The following is a 12,750-nucleotide window of genomic DNA, read 5'->3' as shown; positions in this document are numbered from 1 at the left end:
GGTACAGAGGGATCTGGGTGTCCTTGGAAATGAATCAAAAAAACATGCAAGTACAGCAAGTAATTAGGAGGGTAGGTGTAATGTTAGCCTTCATTGCAACTGGGGTGGAATATAAAAGGACGGAACTCTTGCTACAACTGTACAGGGTATTGGTGAGGCAGTACCTAGAATAATGTGCACAGTTTTGGTCTAGATCCGTGAGGGATATACTTACATTGGAAGCAGCTCAGAGAAGGCTCACTAGGCTGATTCCTGGGATATGCGGAAAGGTTGGGCCTATATTCATTGGAGTTTAGAAGAATGCGAGTCATCTTAACTGAAACATATATTCCAAGGGGGTTTAACAGGCTAGAACAGGGGTGGGCAAACTACGGCCCCCAAAGGTCTTTATGCAGCCCACCAAGATCAAGTCATCAAAAAAAAAATGTTTTTTTTTTAATTTTTTAAATTTTGTTTTGTAAAGTTAATGGGGGGAGACTGTTGGGTTACTGGTATAGGGTGGATACGTTGACTTGAGTAGGGTGATCATTGCTCGGCACAACATCGAGGGCCGAAGGGCCTGTTCTGTGCTGTACTGTTCTATGTTCTATATGAGGCGCCCAGAATCATAACCGGGTGAAGCGCCATTTTTGAAAAGTAGAGAAAAAGAGGGCTAAAGGCAGGATGCCGACGGGGAAGCGCTGAGGTATATGCCGCACTCTAATTGGTTACAACCGGGACTATTAATTAATATACTATGCGGCCCTTTAAAATTGTGAATTTCCGAATGCGGCCCTTGCACAGAAAAGTTTGCCCACCCCTGGGCTAGAAGCTGAGAGGATGTTTCCCCTCATGGGGCAATCTGTAACTAGGGAACACAGTTTCAAATGAAAGGGTATCTCACTCAAGTGTCGTTAATCTTTGGAATTCTCCTGCCAGTGAGCAGTGGCGGCTGGGTCATTGAATATGTTCAGGGCTGGGTTAGATAGATTTTTGATTGAAGTGAAAGGTTGCGTGGGGGAGGCGAGAAAGTAGATTTAAAGCCACAATCCGCTCAGCCATGGTCTTATTGAATAATGGAGCAGGGTTGAGGTGCCAAATGGCCCAATCCTGCCGTTTCATACGGAAGGCGGTGGCGTAGTGGTATTGTCAGTGGAATAGTGACCCAGGGTAATGCTCTCTGGGGATCTGGGTTCGAACCCCACCGTGACAGATGGTGAAATTTGAATTCAATAAAAATCTGGAATTAAAAAACCCAGCGGTATCCACAAGACCATTACGATTGTTGTAAAAACCATGAAAATAAATGATGTTATTATGTAAGTGATAGATTAGAGTATCACACTATGATGCTGGCTTCAGTGCAGCTTTTCCTATGATGCATTGGCAGCAATATGAATAATAGGATGGGTGACAACAATGATGGAGCTGTTATTTGTCAGACCAAGGTTCGGGAAGCATAACAATGAAACGCGTATACTATCGACTTGGGTTTCAAAGAGAGGCAGGTCCAGTCTGCAGACATGGAACACTGCGAAACGTCACTCGAGTTCGAGAGACAATTCGTCAAGCACTTTGAGAGGCAAGGAGGGGAGATGACGGAGACCCTCTAAAAGTCTGTTGAGGACGCACGCCCGATATGAGAGAGATTGGGAAGGACCTCAGAGGCGGTGAAGGAGCAGAGGTTCTGAAGGGGGTGGAGGAGACCTTGTTGCATCATAGCGACTGGATAGCCTCGCTGGAAGCTGAGCTGCTGCTGGTGGAGGTGGAGAGGAATAAAGGCCTGAGGGCGAACGACGACGACCTGGAGAAAGGGGTGGCATGGTGGCACAGTGGTTATCACTGGTGCCTAACAGCGCCCATCACTGGTGCCTCACAGCGCCAGGGACCCGGGTTCCATTCTGACCTCGGGCGACTGTGTGGAGTTTCCACATTCTCTCCGTGGGTTTCCTCCGGTTGCCTCTCACAATCCAAAGATGTGCAGGTTAGGTGGATTGGCCATGCTAAATTGCCCCTAAAGTGTTCAAAGGTTAGGTGGGGTTGCAGGGATAGGGAGAGGATTAGTCCTGTGTCGGGAGGTCTTTCAAATGATTGGTACAGACTCGATGGGCCGAATGGCCTTCTTCTGCACTGTAGGGTTGAGAAAGAATCCGTCAAAGAAAGTTGTGCATTGTTGGTCTGAAGAATCGGATGATCTCCTACGGGACTGCTTAGAGTCAGTGGAATGGTCAGTATTTAAAAACTCTGCGACCAGCCTGAACAAGTACGCCACTTCATTAATAAGTGTGTAGAAGACTGTGTGCCAAAGAAACAAATCCGTGTGTTTCCCAACCGGAAACCCGAACACTGCTTGCTGAAGTCTAACTCTGAGGCGTTCAAGTCAGGCGACCCAGACCTATACAAGAAAGCCAGATATGATCTAAGGAGATCCATCAAAGATGCCAAAAGACAGTACCGGACCAAGCTCAAGTCCCACACGGACCCCCGCCGACTATGGCAGGTCTGCAAGACATAACAGGCTACAAGATGAAGGCATGTAAAATCATCAGCTCCAATGCACCCCTCCCTGATGAGCTCAACGCATTCTCTGCCCGTTCTGAACAAGAGGTCAGCGAGAGCAAGCCCTCCACCCCAGAAGCCTCGGATGAACTTGTATCTGAGATCACCATTGCGGACGTCAGAGCAGCCTTCTCGAAGGTCAACCCTCGGTAAGCCACTGGCCCGGATGGGGTACCCGGACGGGCACTCAGGTCTTGCGCGGATCAGCTGGCGGGGGTATTCGCAGACATCTTCAATCCCTCTTTACAACAATCTGAGGTCCCTATCTGCTTCAAGAAGACGACCATCATCCCTGTACCAAAAAAAGTCAAGCAGCATGCCTTAATGACTATCGTCCAGTGGCTCTCACATCCATCATCATGAAGTGCTTTGAATGGTTAGTCATGGCATAAATCAACAGCCTCCCGGATTGCGTTGATCCACTAGTTCGCCTACCACTGCAACAGGTCCACAGCAGATGCCATCTCCATGGCCTTGCACTCTACCCTGGAACACCTCAATAACAAAGACAGCCATGAATGACTCCTATTTATCGACTACAGCTCAGCCTTCAACACCATCTTCCCTACAAAACCCATCTCCAAACTCCGTGGCCTTGGCCTCGGCTCCTCCCTCTGCAACTAGATCCTGAACTTTCTAACCCACAGGCCACAATCAATAAGGATAGGCAACAGCACCTCCTCTACGATCATCCTCAACAGCAGTGCCCCACAAGGCTGTGTCCTCAGCCCCCTACTATACTCCTTGTACACCTATGACTGTGTGGCCAAATTCCCCATCAACTCGATTTTCAAATTTGCTGATGTCACCACAGTAGTGGGCCGGATTTCAAACAATGACGAGACAGTACAGGAATGCGATAGAGAATCTGGTAAACTAGTGCAACGACAATAATCTCTCCCTCAATGTCAACAAAACAAAGGAGATTGTCATCGACTTCAGGAAGCGTAGTGGAGAACATGCCCCTGTCTACATCAATGGGAATGAAGTAGAAAGGGTCGCGAGCTTCAAGGTTTTAGGTGCCCGGATGACCAACAACATGTCCTGGTCTCCCCATGCCGACACTATAGTTAAGAAAGCCCACCAACAACTCTACTTTCTCAGAAGACTAAGGAAATTTGACATGTCACCTACAACTTTCACCAACTTCTACAGATGCACCATAGAAAGCATTCTTTCTGGTTGTATCACAGCTTGGTATGGATCCTGCTCTGCCCAAGACTGCAGGAAATTACAAAAGGTCGTGAATGTAGCCCAATCCATCACGCAAACCAGCCTCCCATCTATCAACTCTGTCTACAATTCCCGCTGCCTCGGAAAGGCAGCCAGCATAATTAAGGACCCCAAGCACCCCGGACATACTCTCTTCCCTTCTTCCGTCAGGAAAAAGATACCAAAGTTTGAGGTCACGCACCAACCGACTCAAGAACAGCTTCTTCCCTACTGCCATCAGACTTTTTGAATGGACCTACCTCATGTTAAGTTGATCTTTTCTCTATACCCTCGCTATGACTGTAACATATTCTGCAGTCTATCCTTCCTTCTCTATGTATAGTATGCATTGTTTGTATAGCATGCAAGAAACTACTAATACATGTGACAATAATAAATCAAATCAAATCAAATCAAAAAAATCCAAAAAGATTGTCTGGTTGCTGGAGTGAGTGGAGGGCCAGAGGCCGACCGAGTACTTTGCCCAGATGTTTGCGAAGTTTATATGGGTGATGAACAGATGTCCCCTTCTGAGCTGGAGAGGGCCCACTCCGGCTGAAGCTACAGGCGAATAAGCCCTTAATGGGTGGTGATAGTGTGTGTCCACAGTTACAAAGGTCCTGAAATGGGCCAAAGAAAACTGGATTGAGGTGGGAAGGCAGTAGCATTCAGACTGATCAAGACGTCGGGGCAGAGCTTGCAAGGAGACATGAGACTTTAATAAGGCAAAGTTAGCGTTGTACAAGAGCGGAGTGCGTTTTGGTGTGGTATACCTGATGAGGTTGCGAGTCACGCACAACTAAAGATCACTTTTTCGAGAAGGCAGAAGCTTTCGACAAAGAACAAGGACCTGGACTGAATTGAGTGGGTTTAAATTGGACTTTAATGGGTGTTGATGCAACGAGATTGTTTGGGATTGTGTTAATATTTTTGTATATAGGTTTGGTTAACTGGGTTTATTGTTCTGTATTGGAGTGTATATGTTGATGGATAAACCAAAGAAGTTGGGGGTAATGATTAAGGCAATAATGTGGATAATATATGATCCAAGAATTTAAGGGCTGAAGTGGTGCTTTTGTAGGCCGCCTACCTACGGGGGAGGGATCAGACTGAGCCTTGAAAGGGCTGGGTGAGCCAGGTTAGCTGGCAATGCTGTCAAATACTCACAAAGTTGTGCGTGGTTAGTGGAACATGTTCCAGCACCTCCACCTGCAGCTCTTCTCCCGTTAACCAAGACATGTCCGTGTCCCAGCCAATGGGCTTCTTCTCCCTGAAACAACATAAAACTCAGTTGGTGCCGATCCAAACCGAACCGGAGGAAGTCAAGGGTGGAACCAAAATCAACATGCAACCAGACCTAGACTGGACAAAACCACACTCTCTCCTTAAAGCAAACGGGCTACAGGGAAAAGCATGCTGCAATTTCCTTACGTAACTTATCAGACTTAATGGAAATGGTCCAGACAAACATTTCAATACCAATACGCTTCACTCTAAACCCACACTAAAATGGGGCCGGTTTCACCTTAGTTGGTATGGATGTAGTCAGAGGCAGTACAAGAACCACAGCTTTCAATTCAGGTTCAACAGCAGAGTGTCAAAGAGGAAGAAAAAAATCAATGGGCCATAAGTAATAGGTCACAGCTCCGGGATTCTGCCTGGTGTAGAAGCAGAAGAGCACACGCGATTTTCATTCCGACTTGTTTTGCTTCCAACATTCACATCGAAGGTCAGTGCAGCCTGTGCCTTTGGTGTAAGAATAGGTACACACTGCAGAATTAACACTAGGAATTGGTCAGCTTTTATGAGACATAAGATTTACTACTTTGTAAATCAATCACATGGAGCATATGCTTTATTGTAACTAAATTCTGCAATTTGATAGACTGGCAAAGCTCACCAAATAGATCTGAAATTAGATATACTGAGGGGAGGGGCAGCACGACGGCGCAGTGTTTAGCACTGCTGCCTCATGGCGCCGAGGACCGGGTTCAATCCCGGTCCCGGGTCACTGCCCGTGTGGAGTTTGCAAATTCTCAGCGTGTCTGCGTAGATCTCACCCCACAACCCTAAAAGATGTGCAGGATAGGTGAATTGGCCACGCTAAATTGCCCTTTAAATGGAAAGAAAAGAAATGGGTACTCTAAATTTTTTTATTTTTTTTTTAAAGATATATTTCAGGGGGGAAAAAACACAACCTTCTTTTTTACTTGCTTTAGTGCAAAGTACAAGCTGGTCGACTAACCTATACCTGTGAATACCAGCCCTGATCACAGGGAGATTATTGTGTCGCCATCTTGTAATGGCCATACTTGATTTCTCGGGAAGCAGCCCTAAATGACTGATGTGCCAACTGAGATGACCCTATGCTCATCACTTATTAGAAGATCAAATGGACCAACACATTACTCACATCAGTGACTTCCTTGGCAAGCAAGTGCAGCCTGGGAAAGGGGAGATGGGATACTAAGGCGCATTTCAATTAGCTGTTGAATTTGACAATCCCCCTAATATTCCCTTCAATTTGTCATAGAACATACAGTGCAGAAGGAGGCCATTCGGCCCGAGTCTGCACCAACCTACTTAAGCCCTCATTTCCACCCTATCCCCCGAACCCAATAACCCCTACTAACCTTTTTGGACACGAAGGGCAATTTATCATGGCCAATCCACCTAACCTGCATGTCTTTGGACTGTGGGAGGAAACCGGAGCACCCGGAGGAAACCCACGCAGACACGGAGAGAACGTGCAGACTCCGCACAGACAGTGACCCAAGCCGGGAATCGAACCTGGGACCCTGGCGCTGTGAAGCCACAGTGCTCACCACTATGCTACCGTGCTGCGTCATGACAGTAACTAACTACCTGAATTCATGTTGATGACATTTCTAGCTGTGCAAATAGAACATTATAGGATTTTTATACTGAAGGACACCATTCGGCCCATTGCATCTGCTCCGAGACTCCGAGAGGGCACCCCACCCAGGTCCATTCCCACAAAAGATAACTCACTGCTTCTACAAAGTGACAGAAACATGCTCTCCTTGCATTGATTCAGGGGTCTTTCTGCTTTGATAACTCCTTACATTTATACAGCACCCTCAATAGTGAAAAACATCCCATAGCACTAACAACTCATGTAGCAACTTTAGCATAGTAAAATGTCAAAAGGCACTTCACAAGGGCAGCATGGTGGCACAATGGATTAGCCCTGCTGCCTCATGGCGCTGAGGTCCCAGGCTCGATCCTGGCTCTGAGTCACTGTCCGTGTGGAGTTTGCACATTCTCCCTGTGTCTGCGTGGGTTTTGCCCCCACAACCCAAAAGATGCGCAGGCTAGGTGGATTGGCCATGCTAAATTGTCCCTTAATTGGAAAAAATTAATTGGGTACTGTAAAGTAAAAAGAAAGGCACTTCACAAGAGCATTATAAAACAAATGGTGACCAAGCTACATAACACTGGCACTGGGAAATCAGAAGATTGGGAAGGCTACAAAAACAAACAGAGGTTAACAAAGAGACAAATAAGGAAGGAGAGGATCAAATATGAAGGCAGGCTAGCCAGTAATATAAGAAATGATAGTAAAAGTTTCTTTCAATATATAAGAAACAAACGACAGGCCAAAGTAGACATTGGGCCAATTCAAACTGATTCTGGAAGGCTAGTGATGGGGGAACGAGGAAATGGCTGGAGAACTTAATAAGTACTTTGCGTCTGTCTTCACAGTGGAAGACATGAGTAATATCCCAAAAATTATAGAGGGTCAGGGGTCTGAGTTGAGTATGGTTGCCATTACAAAAGAGATGGTGCTAAAAAAGCTAAAAGGTCTTAAAATTGACAAATCTCCTGGCCCTGATGGGCTACAACCTAGAGTTCTGAGGGAGGTGGCTGAAGAAATAGCGGAAGCGTTGGTTGAGATCTTTCAAAAATCACTGGAGTCAGGGATAGTCCCGGACGATTGGAAGATCGCTGTTGTAACCCCCTTGTTCAAGAAAGGATCAAGACAAAAGATGGAAAATTATAGGCCAATTAGCCTAACCTCGGTTGTTGGTAAAATTCTAGAATCAATCGTTAAGGATGAGATTTCTAAATTCTTGGAAGAGCAGGGTCGGATTAGAACAAGTCAACATGGATTTAGTAAGGGGAGGTCGTGCCTGACGAACCTGTTAGAATTCTTTGAGGAGGTGACAAGTAGGTTAGACCAGGGAATCCCAGTGGATGTGGTCTATCTGGATTTCCAAAAGGCCTTTGATAAGGTGCCACACAGGAGGCTGCTGAGTAAGGTGAGGGCCCATGGTGTTCGAGGTGAGCTACTGGCATGGGTTGAGGATTGGCTGTCTGACAGAAGGCAGAGAGTTGGGATAAAAGGTTCTTTTTCGGAATGGCAGCCGGTGACCAGCGGTGTCCCACAGGGTTCAGTATTGGGGCCGCAGCTGTTCACCATATATATTATAGAACAGTACAGCACAGAACAGGCCCTTCGGCCCTCGATGTTGTGCCGAGCAATGATCACCCCACTTAACCCAACAATCCCCCCATTAACCTTACACTACGGGCAATTTAGCATGGCCAATCCACCTAACCCGCACATCTTTGGACTGTGGGAGGAAACCGGAGCACCCGGAGGAAACCCACGCACACACGGGGAGGACGTGCAGACTCCACACAGACAGTGACCCAGCCGGGAATCGAACCTGGGACCCTGGAGCTGTGAAGCATTGATGCTAACCACCATGCTACCGTGAGGCCCCATAAATGATCTGGATGAAGGGACTGGGAGCATTCTAGCGAAGTTTGCCGATGATACGAAGTTAGGTGGTCAGGCAGGTAGTGCTGAGGAAGTGGGGAGGCTGCAGAAGGATCTAGACAGTTTGGGAGAGTGGTGCAGGAAATGGCTGATGCAATTCAACGTGAGAAAATGTGAGGTCTTTCACTTTGGAAAAAAGAATCCAAGCATAGACTACTTTCTAAACGGTGAGAAAATTCATAAAGCCAAAGTACAAAGGGATCTGGGAGTGCTAGTCGAGGATTCCCTAAAGGTAAACATGCAGGTTGAATCTGTGATTAAGAAAGCGAATGCAATGTTGTCATTTATCTCAAGAGGGTTGGAATATAAAAGCAGCGATGTGCTACTGAGCCTTTATAAGGCTCTGGTTAGGCCCCATTTGGAGTACTGTGTCCAGTTTTGGGCCCCACATCTCAGGAAGGACATACTGGCACTGGAGCGTGTCCAGCAGAGATTCACACGGATGATCCCTGGAATGGCGGGGCTAACATATGATGAACGGCTGAGGATCCTGGGATTGTATTCATTGGAGTTTAGAAGGTTAAGGGGAGATCTAATAGAAACTTACAAGATAATACATGGCTTAGAAAGGGTGGACGCAAAGAAACTGTTTCCGTTAGGCGAGGAGACGAGGACCCGTGGGCACAGCCTTAGAATTAGTGGGGGTAAATTCAGAACAGAAATGCGGAGACATTTCTTCAGCCAGAGAGTGGTGGGCCTGTGGAATTCATTGCTGCGGAGTGCAGTGGAGGCTGGGACGCTAAATGGCTTCAAGGCAGAGATAGATAAATTCTTGATGTCGCGAGGAATTAAGGGCTACGGGGAGAATGCTGGTAGGTGTTGAAATGCCCATCAGCCATGATTGAATGGCGGAGTGGATTCGATGGGCCGAATGGCCTTACTTCCACTCCTTTGTCTTATGGTCTTATAAAGATGCATTAGGGCAGATGACCAAAAGCTTGCTCAGGTTTTAAGGAATGTCTTAAAGGAGACGAAGAAGGTGTAGAGGCAGATAGGTGTAGACAGGCAATTCCAGACATCGGGCCTAGACCACGGAAAGCACAGCTGTCAATAGTTGAGCAATTGTGATTGGGAACGCACAAGAGGGTTGTGGGTGGGAGGCGTTTAGAGGTGGGGATGAACGAGGCATTGAAAGATTTGAAAACAAGAATGAGAATTTTAAAATGAGGATATTGCTGACCATGTGCCAGTGAAGGTCACTGAGTACAGTGGTGTTAGTTGAACGGAATCTGATGCAGGTTAAGCCACTTTTGTTTGAACAGCAGAGATTTGGATGACGTCAGGTTTACAGAGGGTAGCATGTGAGAGACCAGCCAGCACATTGGAATAGTCAAGTCTGGAGGTAGCAATGCATGAATGAGGGTTTCAGCAGCAAATGAACAGAGATGGGTGAAATCGGGTATGTTACACGGGTGGAGGCAGGCGGTCGTAGAGATGATACAAAATATGGTTAGTCTAGAATCTTCTATCAGATGTGGTTAATGAGCTACCTAGATGGACTTGTAAAGTTCTGCGAACATAGCCTGAAGTCGAATCTGAAATCTGGTCTACATACCTACAGTGCCATGATGGGTGTATTTACACTCACTCAGAGCCCTTCATTAAGGGTTCTTCCTTGCATTGGTTCAACATCGTCTACCATACTCCTTTTCTGCCCGATTCTTATATCTTGGCTGGCTCGGTCAGTTGTAGTACAACAAAATTATACTTGGTGATATATATTGAGATATCACATCCAGAAGATATTCTGTGCCACCCTCAGTGCCTCCTCCAATATTGAAAAGTATCAAGTGGGCAGCACGGTAGCACAATGGTTAGCATGTTGCTTCACAGCGTAAGGGCCCCAACTTCGATTCCCGGCTTGGGTCACTCTCTGTACAGTATCTGCACGTTTTCCTCGTATCTGCGTGAGTTTCCTCCGGGTGCTTCAGTTTCTTCCCAGAAGTCCTGAAAGACGTGCTTGTCAGGTGAATTGGACATTCTAAATTCTCCCTCTGTACCCAAACTGGTGCAGAGTGTGGTGACGAGGGACTTTTCACAGTAAGTTAATTGCAGTGTTAATGTAAGCCTACTTGTGACAATAAAGATTATTATTAAGTCATTAGTTGATGGGGAGAGGGGTGTAGGTGGTATTAGGATATTTCCTAACCTTGATGTATCTGAAACCATGAGGCTTCAGTTTTAAGCACTCCCAGGACCATTCCCACCCAACTGTACATGATAACTGGTTACTGTGGGTCAGCAATTGTTTATTTTGGGTTTTCTGAAGTTGTGAAATAACTATTGGATGAGGGGTACTTTGAAGTGTGTATTGAATGAACATTGCCTCTCTATCTCATGATTTTCATTGGTTCTCTCTACTCCTGACAGCTGGTGGTGATGCCATACCAGACGTTGCTACGCAGCTCGGCCAGGCTGGCATCTGGCATCAAACTGAAGGGGCAAGTGTTGGTGATTGACGAGGCGCACAACCTGATCGATACCATCGCTGGCATTCACAGCTACAAGGTGACAGGATCACAGGTGGGTACTGTGGCCGTGAAACTAGGGTTGTGGTCATTTTGAATCCCAGTAAAACACATCACGGACGTCCATTTGCCCTCAAAAAGGTGGTGCTTTTTTGAACAACTGCAGATGTAGGTACAGTGCTGTGCTGCTTGGGAGGGAGTTGCAGGATTTTCACCAGCCACAGTGAAGGAATGACGATAAAGCTGCAAGTCAGGATTGGCGTGTGGCTTGGAGAGTGATGGCATTCCCACACACATCCTGCTTGTGTCCTCCTATGTGGTAGAGGACACAGGTTTGGAAAGTGTTGTTGAAAAACCTTGGTGAGTTGTTGCAGGGCATCTTGCAGATGGTACACATGCTGCCACTGTATGCTGGCAGTGGAAGAGGTGGATGTTTAACATGGTGGATGGGGTGTCAATCAAGGAGGTTGTTTTGTCCTGCTTGGGGTGACCTTCTTGAGTGCTGTTGGAGCTGCCCTCATTGAGACAAATGGAGAGCATTCCATCACATTCCTGACTTGTGCCTTGTAGATGGCTTTGGGAAGTCGGGAGGCGAGTTGCTCATCTAGAATTTTCATCCCTGATATTCAAGCTCTCTGAATTCCCAACCTCATCTTGTGACCACATCGTTTAAATGTCTGGTCCAGTTCAGTTTCCCACGGTGTTGGTAGTGGGGGATTCAGCAATGGTAATGACATTTAATGTCAAAAGAGAGTTAGATTGTCTTTTGTTGGAGATGGTCATTGCCTGGTACTTGTGCCACTTGGTACTCATCAGCCCAAGCCTGAATGTTGTCCACGTCTCGTTGCATATAGACACAGATTGCTTTAGCATCTGAGGAGTTGAATATGGTACTGAACATTGTGCAGTCATGAGCAAACATCCCAACTTCTGACCTTATGATGGAGGGAAGGACTTGAGCAGCAGACACCTGGGAACACCACCACCTGGAGGTTCTCCTCCAGGGAACTCATCATCCTGACTCGGAAATACAACCGCTGTTCCTTCACTATCACTGGATCAAAATCCTGGAACTCCCTCCCTGACAACACTGTGGGTACCTATACTTCAGGAACTGCAGCGGTTCAAGAAGGTAGCTCACCACCACTTTCTGAAGGGCAACTCGGGATAGGCAATAAATGCTGACTTAACTAGTAACGCCCACATCCCGTAAATGTTTAAAACAAAATGTCGAAGTAGCTGAAGATGATTGAGCCATTACACTAAGGAACTCTTGCAGAAATGTCCTGGGACTGAGATAACTGACCTCCACCAATCACACCCATTTTTAAAAAAAGGAGTCACTCTCACCTCATGTCATGTTTGACATGAAGCTGCAATAAGTCCAGGAACTAGTGGTCTTGGCAGAACCCAGTGAAAGTCAGCGAGCGGGTTATTGCTGAGTAATCACCGCTTGATAGCACAGTTGATGATCCCTTCCATCCCTTAACTGATGATTGAGTGGACTGATGGGGCAGGTTGGTTTTGTCCTGTTATTTGTGTACAGGACATTCCTGGGCAACTTTCCACCTTGCCGGGTCGCACCGATCGCAGTGTTGTAGCTGAACTGCAACAGCTCGGCTAGGAGGGCGGAAAGTTGTGGAACACAAGTCTTCCATGCTATTGCAGGAATGTTGCCAGAGCCCCTAGCCTTTGCAATATCCAGTGCCTTCGGCCGTTTCTTGA

The 12,750-nt window shown here is 46.7% G+C and overlaps 1 protein-coding gene across 3 annotated transcripts in view; it reads right to left on the bottom strand.

Moving 5' to 3' along the window:
- Positions 1-12,750, bottom strand: part of braf (B-Raf proto-oncogene, serine/threonine kinase) — a 159,909-nt gene that overhangs the window by 91,396 nt on the left and 55,763 nt on the right. For all 3 annotated transcript variants that reach the window (XM_038780232.1, XM_038780233.1, XM_038780235.1), the window contains exon 5: positions 4,918-5,020. In XM_038780232.1, coding sequence (XP_038636160.1) covers positions 4,918-5,020 — 103 coding nt within the window. The remainder of the gene's footprint in view (positions 1-4,917; positions 5,021-12,750) is intronic.

Source organism: Scyliorhinus canicula, chromosome 20 (genome assembly GCF_902713615.1).
Source record: "Scyliorhinus canicula chromosome 20, sScyCan1.1, whole genome shotgun sequence".
NCBI classification, from domain to species: domain Eukaryota; kingdom Metazoa; phylum Chordata; class Chondrichthyes; order Carcharhiniformes; family Scyliorhinidae; genus Scyliorhinus; species Scyliorhinus canicula.
Note: the sequence above shows the minus strand (reverse complement) of the source record. Positions and strands in the feature narration are given on the sequence as shown.